General features: G+C 34.5%; 1 protein-coding gene across 2 annotated transcripts in view; it reads right to left on the minus strand.

Annotated features, from left to right (window-relative positions):
* NPSR1 (neuropeptide S receptor 1) overlaps nt 1-16,788 on the minus strand; it is a gene marked incomplete at both ends in the record, with an annotated part of 186,212 nt that overhangs the window by 41,503 nt on the left and 127,921 nt on the right. The window contains one exon of one of the 2 annotated variants that reach the window (XM_081286541.1): nt 14,553-14,656. The exons of the other annotated variant lie outside the window; for it this stretch is intronic. Coding sequence (XP_081142667.1) covers nt 14,553-14,656 — 104 coding nt within the window. The remainder of the gene's footprint in view (nt 1-14,552; nt 14,657-16,788) is intronic. 2 annotated transcript variants of the gene reach the window in all.

Consider the following 16,788-nt stretch of genomic DNA (forward strand, 5'->3'; position numbering starts at 1 on the left):
AAGCCCAGCCAGGTATTTTCTGTAGCTCTGCCTCTGGCATCTGGGACATGTGGCAGTAAGATGTGATCTCAAAAGGCTTGTGAAGCCCATGCTTTGTTTGTGCTTGTTTTAGCTCACGTGGCCTCTCTCTTAGGCTAGTTCTGCTCACAATCAGCAGATTTCCTTTTTACCTTTTAATCCCAGGGGTATCCACTGAAGTCTAAGCTTCTTTCTCATAGTTTCATGCATCAACTTCTCAGGGGATGGCATCTCAGGCCTTCCTTTGAAATCTTGGTGGAAGCCTCCATGACCACTTAACCTCAGCATCCTCCACTCCTGCAGAATCATAACCACATAGATGAGGCCAAGGTCTGCTGCCAGCTTGAACAGTAGTTGGGCCTCCTTGAACCATGGCTACAGTTTCCTCTGAGTGCCTGGGTGACTGAGCATGGTGAAACAAACCCTGGAGAAGTATTTTATTCCTTTCCTCTGTGCAAGCAGTATACTTCCAATGTTTCTTTTTAACTTTCTTTTTTTCTTTACTATTTTTATTAGTTGTTGATGGACCTCTATTTTATTTATTTATACGTGTTGCCGAGAATTGAACCCAGTTTCTCACCCCAGCCTCCTTCTAATGTTTCTTAAATGAGTTTTCACTTCTACACCCTTGACCTGCAATGATGATTCCTGAAATGTCCCCATGGCATCTTTTCTATTTTCTCTGTGCAAAGTATTTACTTTCTCTTTAGTGACAGTAAACTCTAGCAACTCCCTGGACCCTAACATTACATGTGCTTCTTCTTCAGCCAAACTGCACATTTTTTCCAAAACTTCCCTCTCTGCTTTTTGCTCCTGGTTCTCACAGTAAAACTGGATAAAAGCTTCCAGAAACACCCCTGCCATCAACTAAATGCTGTGCTGCCTAGAAATTTCCTCTGCCAACACATCACTTTTATTTGTTCCTTTTAGAGATATATATGACAGTAGAGTATTTTATGACATACATAAACGGAATATAACTTACTCTAATTAGGATCCCATTCTGTGGTTGTACATGATGTGGAGTTTCACTGGTTGTGTATTCATATATATGCACACAGGATACACATAGGAAAGTCATGTCCGACTCATTCTACTATCTTTCCTATTCCCATTCCTTCTCCCCTCCCTTAAATTCAGCATCACAGAAAGTCACAGAACATGGACAAAATATCAACAACTTCTTTACCATAATTTAACGTGAAGGGTCTCTAATCCAATTTCCCAGTGGAGTTTTTGTTACCCTCTGAAACCCCGTGATGTTCTACCTTACCTCCATTGTTCTGGGTGGAGGTAAGGTAGAATATCATGGCAAGAGAGCATGGAAACCAAGAAGCAGAGAGAAGGAGAAGCCAGAGGAACAAGATGTAATCTCCAATGGCAGGCCCCTAGTGGCCTCCTTCCTATAGCTATGCCTTACCTGTTATCTGGGCACCACACCTATCTGCCATCTTCTTTAGTGAGGTGTCTGTTCAGATCTTTTGCCCATTTTCATAGTGGGTGGTTTGTTTTCTTGTTGTGTATAGAGTCCATTGTATATTTTGGATTAAAGACTTTTATAAAAAATATGTGCTTTGCAAAATGAACAGTTCCTTTAAATTATTAATCCATCAAATTAATTAACCTACTGATCAGGTTAGAGCTCTCACAGTCTAATCATTTTACCTTTAACCATTCCTGTTTTGTCTAACATGAGTTTTAGGGGGTCATCTTATATCCATCATACATTCAGATTTTGAAGGATATCGTGGTTTCTTACAGTTTTGGTGACTATGAATAAAACATTTTTATTGTTGTTTTTGGTCTCAGGAATTGAAGTCAGGGGAATTTAACCACTGAGCCACATTCCCAGCCCTTTTTGTATTTTTTGTATTTTTTAAATTTAGAGACAGGGTCTCACTGAATTACTTAACACCTCACTGAGTTGCTGAGGCTACCTTTGAACTCGCCATCCTGCTGCCTCAGCCTCCCAAGCTGCTGAGATTACAGGCACATGCCATTACACCCGGCTGAATAAAACTTCTATAAGCATTCTTGCATAAGTTTTTATGTGAACATAAATTGTCAACTCAATTTCACAAATACCTAGGATCATAGTTGCTGGATTGTATTGTAAGAATATCTTTAGCTTTGTAAGAAACTGGCAATTATCTTCCAAAATGGCTGTTCTATTTTGAAATCCCACTAGGAATAAATGAGTGTTCCTATTGATATACATTCTCTTCAGCATTTGTTATTGTCATATTTTTTAAAAAATTAGCTGTTTTCTTATAGATGTGTATTGTTATCTCACTGTTTTAACTTGCAATTCTCTAATGACATATGATGTTGAGCTTCTTTCATATATGTGTTTTACATCTTCTTTGTTTTTATTTTATTTTATTTTATTTTTAGTATTGGGAATTGAACTCAGGGGCACTTAACCACTGAGCCACATCCCAGCCTTAAAAAAAAAAAACTGTTTGTAGACAGGATCTTGTTAAGTTGCTTAAAGCCTCAGTAAGTTGCTGTGGCCGGTCTTGAATTTGGGATCCTCCTGCCTCAACCTCATGAATCACTGTGGTTACAGGCATGTGCCACCACAGCCCAGCTGTCATATTCTTTAGTGAGGTGTCTATTCAGAACTTTTGCCCATTTTCAAACTGGGTGGTTTGTTTTCTTGTTGTGTATCAGAGTCCTTTGTAAATTTTGGATAAAAGTCTCTTATAAAATATGTGCTTTGCAAATGTTTTCTCCCATTCTGTGGATTGTTTTTCATTCATTTAAACAATGTCTTTTGCATAGTAGTTTTTTAAAAAATATTTATTTCTTGGTGTAGATGGACACAACACAATGCCTTTATTTTTATGTGGTGCTGAGAATCCAACCCGGGTCCCGCCCATGCTAGGCCAGCGCTCTACCGCTGAGCCACAATCCCAGCCCTGCATAGTAGTTTTTAATTTTCATAAAGCCCAACATTTTAATTTTTTCTCTATAGGATTATGCTGTTGGTATTATATGTAAAAACTCATAGACTTACCAAAGATCCCCTGGATCTTTCCTATATTATCTTCCAGAACAATTTTAGTATTATGCATTATATTTATATCTATATTGAGCTTTTTTGGAAAGGTATAATGTCTGTATTATAACTAAATTTCATTATTTTTGGTGCTCACACAAATAGTATTTGTCTTTAATTTCAAATTTTCATTTTTCATTGCTGGAAAACATTTGACTTTGTATAATACCCGTGTATTCTTCAGTCTTGCTATTTTTGCCTACTGAGTCCACTAGTTTTTGTACATTTGTTTGTTTATCTATTCTTTCAATGGTTAGTGATTTTTAGTTCTACTCTATGTCATCTGAGAGCATAGTTTATGATTTTTGCTTTTTTACATTGTTAAGGTATGTTTTATGTCCAGCATATATTTTATCTTGTTGAATGTCCTATGTGGGTTTGGTAAGAACATGTGTTCTGTGACTGTGGGTGAAGTATTCTATAAATGTCGTTTAAATCAACTTGATTAATAGTTAAGTTCACTTCTACTGATAGTTGTTTAGTTCAACAATATCTCCTTTTATCCCTTTTAACATTGCTTCATTCAATTTTCTTATCTGATTTAAAAATACATTGCTGCTAATATTACATTGAGAAGTTATCTGCAGATCAATGTAGAATTAAAAAAGAAAAAGATTGTATTTCACCTTCAGTTATTCCTTCTCTGATACTTTCCCATTCTTTAAATGGATTGGAGCTTATGATTTGTATTCTTATTTTTCTGAAGAATTTCTTTGAATAGTTATTACAAGGCAAGTTTACTCATGGCAAATTTCCTCAGTTTCTAATTATCTGAGTACTTTTCTATTTTTTATTCACTTTGTATTTTTTTTGATGTTGGGTTCTGAACCCACAGCTTCATAAATGCTAAACACTTGCTCTACCCCCCAAATCTTAGAAATTCTTATTCTCTCCCCCCACTATCATTTCTCAGGGTTTTCTCTTCGACTTTGGGTTTTTTTTTTTTTTTTGTGTGTGTGTGTGTGATTTGAATGTGCTATGAGAAGAAGGGATATATATGTTTTTAGTATTTATCTTGCTTTGGTGTTCTCTGAAATTCCTGAATTTGTGGTTTGGTGTCATTAATTTCAGAAAATTTACACTTATTAGTATCACAAATTCTTCTCCTGCTCCTTTCTTTCATGTTTTGGAGTTTCCATTGTTTATATATTACACATTACTCAATAGTTCTTGGATTTTCGATTCCATTTGAAAATAAACTTAATTTGTAGAGTAGTTTTAGATTAACAGAAAAATTGAGCAGAAGGAAAAGAAGTCTCTCATAAGCTCCCTGCCCCTACATACACAGAGCCTCCCTCATTATCAAAGTCCTACCCAAGCATGGTATGTTTGTTATCACTGACAAACCTACTTGACACATCATTATCTCCAAAAGTCCATAGTTTACATAAGGATTCATTTGTACTGTTATACATTGTATGGATTTTGACAAATATATTGTGCCATGTGTCCACCATTGATTTAATCCAGAGTTGTTTTACTGCCCCCAAGTCCTCCATGCTCCTGATCCTTTCACTGTCTTCATAGTTTTGCCTTTTCCATGTTATATATTTGGATCACTCAGTATGTAGCCTTCTCAGGTTGGCTCTTTTACTTAGTAGGATGCAATTAAGGTTCTTCAATATCTCTACCTGGGACATGTAAGCTTTAACTGAACTTGATGGCTCTCTTCTTCTTATCATGAAGTAGTATTTCATTGTATGAATAGATCACAGCTTATTTCTTCATTTTCTGAGGGACATCTTGATTGCTTCCAAATTTTAGCAATTATGAATAAAGCTACTACACATAATCATATGCAGGTATCTGTGTGGACATATATTTTCAACTTGTTGGGGCAAACATCAGGAAACATACTTGCTCAATTATATGGTGAGAATATAAGTTTTAGAATAAACTGCTGATGTGTCTTCCAAAATTGCTGTACCATTTTGTAATCCCACTAGTAATGAAGAAAAGTTTTTGTTGTTTCACATTCTCAATAGAATTTAGTGTTATTTATGTTTTAGATTTTGGTCATTCTTTTAAGTGTGCAGTGGTTTTTCATTATTGCTTCAGTTTGAAATTCTCCAATGACATAATGTTGAACATCTTTTCATTAGCTTATTTGCCATCTTCTTGGTGGATTGTTTGTTCTTTTCACCTTTTAAAAGTGAGATTGTTTATTTTCTTATTGAGTTAGAGTTCTCTGTATATTTTGAACAATAATCCTTTGTTAGGTATCTTCTCCCAGTCTGTGGCATGTCTTCTCATTTCTTGAAAAGCGTTTTTTACAGGGCAGAAATTTTAATTTTAATGAAGTCCAGCTTACTAATTCTTTCTTTCATGGATCATGACTTTGGTGTCATAACTACAAAATCATCTTCATACTTAAGGTCATCAAGTTTTCCTCCAATGTTCTATGAGTTTCATAGTTTTGCACTTCCATTTATGCCAATGATTCTTATTGATGTTGGTGATGAATATAATGTATATGTCGATTTATTATTTTGCATGTGAATATCTTCTTTCAATATCATTTGTTAAAAAGATAATCATTTCTCCCTTGTATTACCTTCGGTATTTTGTAAAAGATTACTTGACTATAATAATGTATGCTTTATTTCTGGGCTTGCTCTTCTGTCTCATTGATCTGTTCGTCTTTTTTTTTTTTTTTTTAATCAATACCAAACTACCTTAATTACTGCAGCTTTGTAGTAGAGCTGCGTAGTGTCTCTCTTCTAATTTTGCTTTTATCCTCCAATATTGTGTTGGCTATTCTGGGTCTTTTGCATATCTCTGTAAATATTCACAAGGAGAGTTTGGCCGGGATTATGTTGAAAACATAGCTCAAGTTGGAAAGACCTGACATCTTGACACTATTGAATCTTCCAGTATAGACTCAGAAGAACTCTCAATTTCAGATCTTTTATGATCACTTTCATTTAAAGTCTGTAGTTTCTTCATATAGATCTATTACATATTTTATTAGACTTCATGTAATTCATTTTTTGGGGTGCTAGTGTATGTTATATTGTGTATCTGCTTTCAAATTTCACTTATTCATTGCTGGTATGCCGAAAAGCATTTGACTTTTATATATTAATATTGTATTCTTCAATTTGCTGTAATTTCTTATTCTGTTTTTTTTTCTTTTTCTTTTTTTGCTAATCATTTAAATTTTTTATGTAATCATTTAATCTGTGAACAGAGACAGTGGTTTTTTTTTTTTTTTTCAATCAGTTTGCCTTTTCTTTCTGTATAGTTTGGATGTGAAGTTTCCCTCAAAAGCTCACGTGTGAGACAAGGCAAGAAGGTTTGGAGGAGAAATGAATTCTAGCCTTAAACCAATCAGTGAATTAATCCCTGATAGGATTAACTGAATGGTATGGGGGCAGGTGGGTGTGGCTGGAGGAAGTGACTCATTGGGGGTGTGGCCATGGCTTATATATTTTGTATCTGGAGAGTGGAGACTTTCTCTGTTTCATGTGAGCTGCTTCCCTCAGCTGAACTCTTCTGCCATGATGTTCAGCCTCACTTTGAGCCCCAGAGAATGGAGCCCACCTTCTAAGGACTAAGACCTCTGAAAACGCGAGCCCTCAAATAAGCTCTTTGTCCTCCACAACTGTACTGTTTGGGTCTTTTAGCCCACAGCAACGACAAAGCTGACTAAAACACTTTATCTTTCTTTCATCTTATTACATTATTTTGAACTTTCTGTAAATGTTGAAATGGAGTGTGAGAAGGGAGAATTCTTGCACTGTTCTTGGTCTTAGCAAGAAAGCTTCTAGTTTCTCATCATTACGTACTATATTAGTGTTGTAGTTTAGATACTGGGTGTCCCCCAAAAGCTCATGCATGAAACAATGTAAGAAAGTTTCAAGGTGAAATGATTGTATAATGAGAACCTTAATCTAATCAGATATGATCCCCTAAACAGAGTGTTTATTAGGCAGATAGGATGTGGCTGGAGGAGGTGGGTCATTGGGGTCGTGAGTCACTGGCCTTTGGGGTATATATTTTGTTCCAGGTAAGGATCTCTCTCTCTCTCTCTCTCTCTCTCTCTCTCTCTCTCTCTGCGCCATGGTGATCTCCCTTACCTTGGGCTCTGAGGAATGCAGTCAGCTCTCTATGGACTGAGATCTCTGAAACTGGGAGCACCCAATAGAATTTTTCCCCTCTAAAATTGTTATTGATAAGTTGTTTGGTGGCAGCAATAAAAAAGCTGTCTAAAACAATTAGCTGTGTTTTTTTCCTCTCTTTTCATAAATATTATTTATCAAGTTGAGGAAGTTTCTCTCTATTCTTAGTTTAGTAAGTTTTTTTTTAATTGTAAATGTATACTGGCTTTTGTTAAATGCCTAAATGCTTTTCCTAATCTATTAACATAATCTGTGATTTTTATTTAACCCAAAGGTGTAATGAATTATGTTAACTGAGTTTTCTTTTCTTTTCTTTTTTGTTTATTTATTTTTTTTATTTAACTGAGTTTTCAATGTTGAACCTGACTTGCACGCTTGGAGATAAACCAAGTTGGTTTAGGCATATAATTATTTTGTACACTGTTGGATTTGATTTGTTAATATTTGTTGAGTATTTTTTGCATCTATATATATTAGAGATATTGGCCTGTAATTTTCTTTTTTGCAATATCTGTCTGGTTTGAGTATTGGCATAAAACTTGCCTCATAGAATAATTTAGGAGGTATTGCCTCTGCTTCTATCTTCTGGAAAGGTTGAAAATTGATACAATTTCTTAGCTAAATGTTTAATAGAATATAACAGTGAACCTTTCAGAACATGGTGCCTTCTGTTTGGAAGTTGATTCATTATTTATTCAATAATTAATTTCTTTTTACAAATATAAACCTGTTAATATTGCCCATTACTTCTTGTGTGAGTTTTGGTAGGTTTAATTTCAAGAAATTGGTTTCTCTTATCTAGGTTATCAAATTTGTGGAAATAAAGTTGTTGTTCATAATACTCCTTTATTAACCTTTTAATATTATGAGGTTTGTTTTGATGTCTAGTTTATTTTTTTCCAAATTAAAATCTATGTATAGTTATCTCTTATTACCCACAGGGGATTGGTTCCAGAATCCTTCCACTGATATTAAAATCCATGGATGCTCCTTATATTAAACTTTCTTTATATTAAATGGTCTAGTATTTGCAATATAACCTATACTGATTCTCTCACAGTTTTAGTGATTTCTAAATTATTAATTATACTTCACACAATGTAAATGCTATGGAAGAGTTATTATACGGTATTGTTTAAGGGAATGATGACAAGAAAAATATGTATCTATTCAGGTGGACATTTTTAAACAAATTGTTTTTATCCATGATTGGTTGAATCTGTGTATGTGAAAACCTTAGGTGAAAGGACTAACTGGGTATATGAATTTAGTTATTTACAGATCTATGCATTTATGTATTTCAGCAGATTTATTGAAGTATAATTATTCTTTTAAAAGCTACATGTTTAATTTAGTTTGAGGCATTTGGACACATACTAGAAATTATTCATACTCCATAATTGAAATTTTATACCTTTGAGCAACAATTTCTCTGCTGTCCAGCTGGAAATCCTCTGGCAATATTGTCCTATTCTTTACTTCTATGAATTTGGCTATTTAGGTCTTAATATCAGTGAAATCATGAATTATTTATCATTCTTTAACTGGCTTATTTCATTTAGCACAATGTCCTCCAGATTTATCCATGTTGTCCAAATAGTAGGGTGTCCTTTTTATTTAAGCTGAAAAATATTTCTTTCTATATATATGTCATAGTTACTTTATCCTTTTATCAGTGATATTTGGGTTTGTTGGGAATAATGCTACAAACATCTTGAGTTGCAGCTATCTCTTCAGCAGTACTGATACTAATTCTTTTAGATCTACACTCAGAAGTAAGATTGGTCCAATTTTACTTTTAAACATTTAAGGAACCTCCATACTGTTTTCCAAAGTGGCTACTTTATGTTTCCACCAATAGTGTTACAAACATTTTCTTTTACTTCACTTCTTTTCATCCTTGCTAAGACCTGTTACTTTTTATCTTGTTTATAATACCCATCCTGACAGGTGTGGGGTGATATCCCATTGTGGATTTTATTTACATTATCCTGATGATTGGTGATGTTGATCATCTTTTCATATACCTGTTAGCCATTTGTATGTCTTCTTTAGAGATGTGTTTATTCAAATCTTTTGCTCATTTTTAATTGTTTTTTTTTTCAATTTTGAGTTGTAGAAGTTTCTAATATATTTGGACTATTAACTCTTTGTATTACACATGGTTTACAGATGTTTTCTGTTGCTTAGTTTGCCTTTTCGCTTTGTTTCACTTTTCACTTTTTAGTTTCACACTGTCTTGCTTATCTACTTTGGTTTTATTGCCTGAGTGGTTGATATCACATCCAAGAAATCATTGCCACAGTTTTATTCTCTGTTTCCACGTATTTGATTTTTTTTCTTTTTTAGATTCTGCACATAAGGGAGATCATGCATTAATTGTCTTGCTGTGTCTGGCTTATTTCACTTAACCTAAAATCCTTCAGTTCACCCAAATTGTGGCAGATAGTAGGATTTCCCTCTTTTTTAAAGACTGAATAGTATTTCATTGTGTGTGTATGTATGTATGAATGTGTGTGTGTGTGTGTGTGTATATATATCACATTTTTATATATTTTCATTGATCAATCAGCACTTATTAATTCTACATTCTAGGCATTTTGAAAAATGCTGAAATGAACATGAGAGTCTGGGTATCCCTTTGAGATCCTAATTTCATATCATTTGAATATATACCCAGAAGTGGGATTGCTGGATCATATGACAGTTCTAATTTTAATTTTCAAAGGATTCCCTATACTGCTTTTCATAGCAGCTTCACAATTTTACATTCCCACCAACAATGTACAAGGGTTCCTTTTCTCCACATCCTTGCCAACATTTGTTATTATTTTTTTTCTTTTTGGCAACAGCCATCCTAACAGGCATGAGGTAATATCTCATTATGGTTCTAATTTGTATTTCTATGATTATCAATGATGTTTCTTATTCCCATTGTCCATTTTTATGTCTTCTTTGGAGAAATGGGTACTCAAGTCATTTGCCCAATATTTTATTAGTTCCCCGCCCCCCCCCCATTGTGTTAGTTAGCTTTTAATGGCTGTAATAAAACTCTTGGCATAGAATAACTTTATAAGAAAGAAGGTTTATTTAGTTCATACTTTTTGGAGATTCAAAATCAGACAGCATGGTACAGATGGAAGATAGTGGAACATTTATGGAGGATTCTCATTCAAGTGCTGGGTGTGGCCAGGCTTGTTCCTATTATGATAATCCTTTCACGAGAACTAGGGACTTACAAGAGGTCTACCTTCCATGAACACACTTGTAAGAACTCAAGTATCTCCTGCTAGGCCCACCGCTTGAAGTTTCTACCACTTCCAATACTGCCACGCTGAGATACATCCACATTAACCCTTGGAAGATACAATTAAACCATATCCATACCATAGCTCATAATATTGAGTTGCTTGTGGTAATAGAACCTTTATCAGGTATATAGTTTGTAAATATATTCTCCAAATCTATAGGTTGTTTATTCATTCTGTTGATTGTTTCCTTTGCTGTGCAAAGATTTTTAGATTAATGTAATCCTATGTGTCTGCTTTTGTTACTTGTGCTTTTAGGGAATAAACAATCCATAACAGACAAATGATATGGAGATTTTCTATTATGTTTTCTTCTAGAGGTTTTATAATTCTAGGTTTTATGTTTAATTCCCCAATCCATTTTGAGTTCATTTTCACTCATGGTGTGCGGTAAGAGCCTAACTTCATTTTTCTGCATGTGAACATCCAGTTTTCCCAGGGCCATTCATTGAATAAAATATCATTTTCTGTTCTATGTTCTGGTGCCTTTGCCAAAAAATGAATTAATCATACATATATGTATTTATTTCTGGGATCTCTAAACTGATCCTTTGTTCTATATGTTGTTTTTATGCAAATGTCATGTTGTTTTGATTATAACTTTGAATTATATTTTGAAAGGCAGTTTGATGTTTTCCGCTTTTTACTTCTTGCTCAAGATTGATTTAACGATTTTGAGCTTTTGTGGTTCCCTATATACTTTTTCCACATCTGTGAAAAATATTGTTAGAATTTTGATTGGGGGTGCACTGAATCTGCAGACCACTTTGGGTAGTATACACCATTTTACCAATATAAATTCTTCTAATACAAGAACATGAGATATCCTTCCATTCATTTTTTTTTTCTCCTACTTCCTTAATCAGTGTTCTAAAAATTAAAGTGTACAGTTATTTTACCACTTTAGTTAAATTTATTCCTCAGCATTTTACTATGTATTTGTAGCAATTATAAGTGGGATTATTTTCTTGATTTCTTTTTTGGATAGTTTGCTATGTATAGTTGATAATCTACACTAGTATATACTAGTAGTATATGCTGCTGATCTTTTCAAATTGATTTTTTTTATCTTTCAACTTTACTAAATTTGTTCATTAATTTTATTTTAATTTAGTGTTTTTGGTGGAGACTTTAGAGTTTTTTACATATATTATTATCTGCAAACAGGTGATTTTACTTCATTTATGATTTGGAAGCCTTTTCTTTCTTTCTGTTACTTAATCATTAGGATTCTAGCACTATGTTGAATAGGAATGGTAAGAGTGGGCATCCTCATCTCTTCCTAATCATAGAAAGAAAGCATTTAAACTATTATTATTGAGTATGACGTTAGCCATGGTCTCATCATGTATGGCCTTTATTGTGTTGAGGTATTTTCCTTCCATTGCTAATTTGTTGCACAGTTTTTATATGAAATGATATTGAATTTTGTCAAATATTTCAATGTCAACTGCAGGTAGCAGCTTAGGGCTTTCTCTGTTTCTTTGTGAAGACTGACATCATCACTGGCATATACTTGGTCTTTCAGAATCTAAGGAATACGTCAGAAATGTTCAAAGCCCCCCCCCCCCATGGAAATCTCATTATCCAGCTTATGATTGTAAGATTTGCTTTGTCTTTTGTTTTCCTCAAGAGCTTCCCAATACTTCATGCATCTGTGATGCTAATTGATTGCCTGTATATACATTTTTAATTCTCAGAGGGAAAAGGGCTTCGCAGTGTTAAGTTCTGAATAAAGTAAAATATAGACAGCCTTGTCAGTGGGGTCTTCTAAGGATCTTCAGGAACATTACATATTAGCAAATTTGGGGGAATGGAGCTTTGAAAGAGCTCTAGCCCTGTTCTGCTCTCTCTGGTGGCAGCCAGAGTGTTTTTACTGTGAATGAGAACTGTTAATTTTCAAGGCTACAGCAGAGCCGGATACTGAGGGATGAGAATAATGCAAGCTAAAACACCACAAAGCTAATTTTTCCTTCTAAGATTCAGTCATTTTTATGAATAAATGCTCCCTTGGTTGTTGCAAGCTTTTGGTTAAATTCCAGAGTCCTTAAAAATTTGATTCTGACAGTTTTTGTCAGGTTTCTTGTTGCCTTTCTTAGGAGATAATTATTAAGAATTTCTTTGCTACATTTTGTGATGCCACCAAGCCATATTTTCTATTATATATATACTTTCAATGTTCATTGTAAATATAGTTAGAAGAGACGTGTATATTTCTGAGTAAAGAGGACATTTTTAAGTTGTCAATAAGGAAAAAAATGGTATCTGAGATGCATTTCAAAAATGCAGGTGTGATTGCCAGCCTCTAACATGTCCCTAGTAATTCTTGCTTCCTGGTTTTAGTCTCTCTTGTGAGTTTGTTCTCCCCATACTGAATCAGAGTTGATTTGTATAACCAAGAGAATGGTGTGGAGGTGATGGTTTTGTGACTTTGGAGACTAGTTCATAAAACACATGGCCTCTTCCACCTTGGTCTAATGCTGCTGTGTGGTAAGGACTCTTAAGACTTCTGGATCGGTCTGCGTGGAGAGGTGAGTGTTCTACCTAGAGCAAGCACTAACTTGCTTGCTGTGTGAGTGACCGCCTTGCAAATGAAGTGTCCAGCCTCAGTCAAGCCTTCTAATGACTGTAGGTTCATGAAACATCTGGCTGAACTTTATGATAAAACTTCATCCATCCCTACCCAATCACTCTTTTCCTGCATTTTGAAACTGTGAGATAATAAATGTTTATTGTTTTAAGCCACTAAGTTTTGCCATGATTTGTATCTCAGCAGTTGATTACTAATACAGTAAGCAGTTGAAACACGTTTATCTACAAGGAGGTACAAATCCTCAAGAAGAAATTGAATGTTTTTTAAAATTACTCAAGAAAGCACCATTCTCATATAGTGGTAGGGGCTTTTTCACCTACTGTATTTTCAAGGCTATATACAGAGCAAACAGGAAGATTAAAATTGGAACTATTTTCTATTCATTTTCTAAACAATAAAAAGCTCTATGACTACATTTATTTCCTAAAAATGATGAAACAAATAAAAATAATAATTTTTTAATGAACACAGATACAAAAATCCTAAATAATCCTGCCAAAACATGGCATCTAGTAGGGAGTTCCAGAAATGCACTATACAGCTACAGAGCTGCAATAATTTAGACCTGAAGTACTGGGATCAAAGTAGAAATGAATTATTAGAAAATAATTTCAGGATATCAGAAACAGGCCACATCAATGTTAACACTAGTTATTAAATGGTCCATTTTTTTCCATATGCTATTGAATTGTCTTTATCTATATTGTATACATACATGATGTATTAATAATGCAAATATGCTACATATAATATTTTAAATTAATTATATAGTATAATACATGTCACTTACATTGAAGCATATTGAAGAATATAAATATCTTTAATATAAAAATGAATCTTAGCAAAAATCAGAGAATATTAAGTATCCTAGTTACAAAATAATTGAAAAGGGATGATAATCAGTTTAGAAAAGAAATTCAATTAGAAAATTAGAATAAAAAATGTCAATAATAAAATATAAATATAAAATTTAAATTAAAAAAAGAAAATAAATGTCAATATATATTTTTTAAAATGCATTTTTTGCTGGCAATTATATAGGAAGTTAGTGCTTATCTTTTAACAAACTTTCAAAATTTTTCCAAAGAAGCAGTAACCAATATTGGGTTAGTTTGAAGGCAAAACATAGATATAATTAACAAATTTTCTGGAGATTATTTAGCCATATATGTCACAATTTTTAATACTGACCCATAACTTTTACTTAATGCTTGATATATCGAATACTTTTTATTCTTGGAATTGCTTATTGTGTTTTCTTTAAGTATGATTTTTTAACAAAAGAAATACATTAAAAAAACTCTTGCAAAATTTTGCTTGTTCTTTCTCCTAGGAGGAAGTGAGTAGTTTGTTGCATAGAAGTGCAAAATTTATGTTGTTTTCCTTAGGAAAAACCCACATATTAACTTTGGTGTCAGTTTGTCCTATCACATCTGGAAGGTGCTACATACCTGCAAATATCGGACCACTCTGCAGACCAGGTCAGGTGCAAGGAAGTCTCCAGTGAATCGCCAAATAATATCCGTCAAGATGTTGATCAGTCCCGTGAAAGAGTCTAATAAAACCAAACCAAACCAAAACAAAACAGTGCTTAATTGCAATCTTTCTCATATTCATGGCTACACTCCCGTAGAAATGAATTCCTGGGGAGATCTTCTTTTTCTCTTGGTTTATCAGATGGCAACTGACGAAAATTAAGGCCAACAGGAGGCCCTTGACTTTTCTTATTTGAGTTTGTTACAACTCAGATGGAACCACCTAGGAAGGATTTCAGCAATGACTGAGGAGGAATCAAACTAATTATAGAGTTGATCTTTTAAATCACAGAGGAAGAGTTTTAGGGATCTAGTCCTATTCCAAACAAACACTGTGTGAGAATCAGAAGAAGGCAAAACTGACAAAAGCTAAATGTTTACCATTTGGAACCATACCCCCCCCCCACACACACACACACACTCTTTATTTTACAACTTAGTCTTCTTATCTCCCTACCCTCAGGTTCCTTTTCTTTATCCTCCTTTTGACATCTGTGCTTGGAAAAAATGAAGTGCATGATCTATCAATTTAATTAAATTGGTTGGTTAGACTATGAGGGAACTGAGGCAGAGGTCAAGGACTTTGTTCTTCTGTGGGCAGCTTGCCTGTACTCAATCCTATAGTTACAGATTATACAAGTTGTACAGATGTCTACAAAAGAAATGGCAAACTATGATGGTGGTCTAAAAATTCCCTCTTTTCCTTCCATGACAGATACCACTAACTGGCTATGTGATCCAGAATCTTATAAACCAGTGCTTCAAAGATTATCTGCTCATTGATGGTTAGAATTGGAACACAAGACAGGAGAAGCAAGAATTCAATGACTTTTTCAAGCATAGAATGTAACAGCCTTCCAAGAACTCCAGAGACAGGGAAAGTTTATTTCTAGGGTAGCTCTTAGAAGCCTGGAGAAAGTGATGGTCCTTCTTAAACAAAATGGAAATTCTGAAGTTGCTCCCACAGATAGTAAAGACTAAATAGTTAAAAGAAATGGGCATAGATATACTTTATGAAGCCAGAAGACCCCCCAAAGAAATCTTTTTCATAAGAGGGTTTGAGAACCCGCACATATCATTCATTAAGACTACCAAAAGTGGTGAAAGGGACCGCAGCTTTATTAAACAGCTCAGTGGTGTTTCCATCACAGGCCAGCATAGGTAGTAGAAGAAGTGGTTACAGATCCAGGTCTTGCAACACAGTGGTATGAACTGTATGATTCCCCTAGTCCTTCCCAGAGGGCCTTATGTTCATTTGTTTGCATGACTATAAACTGGGGAAAGAGGAAGACACAGACACTTTAAAAGACTGTTAGGCACAGTTTCTGGGTAGACATGAAACCCAGAGATCTGAGTGTTATTATGGCCTCATTGTTAGAGCAGAATCTTATGGGCCAGGTAATAAATAAAATCCTGGCTACAATAGGATGGTCCACGAGGTCTGCAGTCATTCTCCTTAGTTATTCCTCCAGTCCTTGAATGATTAATTGGAATAGATGCACTTGGCAGTTCAAGTAACCCCGTTTTGGTTCCCCCATCAGGAAGTCCAAAGTGAAGTCCTCAATTCACCAATTTGGTCCTTGCAGAAAACTAGGTGGATCCTGGAGAATAACTATAGACAGACCCAAACTCAAACAAATAACAGTCCTGATTGTGCCTGTAGTAATAGATGTGGTACCTTTACTAGAATAGTTGAGTATGGTCTCAGGTACAAGGCACAAGGGAATTGATTTAGCAAGAGTGTTTTTTTCTAATCTGATCAGAAAAGAGACTCAGAAAGAGTTTTCATTCATGTGGAACAGATAGTGCTATTCATTTACTATTTTGCCCAAGGCTATGTTAACTCTCCTAAGATCTGTCATAATAGGGTCTGAAGAGACCTGGACCATCTGAAAATTCTGCAGAATATCACTTTGATCCCTTTATATTGATGACATAACTGTGAAGGACAAGAAAGAGATGTCTAGTATATTAGAGGCTTTGATAAGAAATATACCCTCAGGAAATTGGGAGATACACTGAAAATTCAGGAACATGTCCTATCAGTAAAGTTTTGAGTGACTCAGTAGTGAGGGGCTGTGAAAATATCCACTCTCTTATTCCCACATAATAAATAAATTACTGTGTCTTACATTTCCTACCTTAAATAAGG

Source organism: Spermophilus citellus, assembly GCF_964194105.1.
Source record: "Spermophilus citellus genome assembly, chromosome: 3".
Lineage (NCBI taxonomy): Eukaryota > Metazoa > Chordata > Mammalia > Rodentia > Sciuridae > Spermophilus > Spermophilus citellus.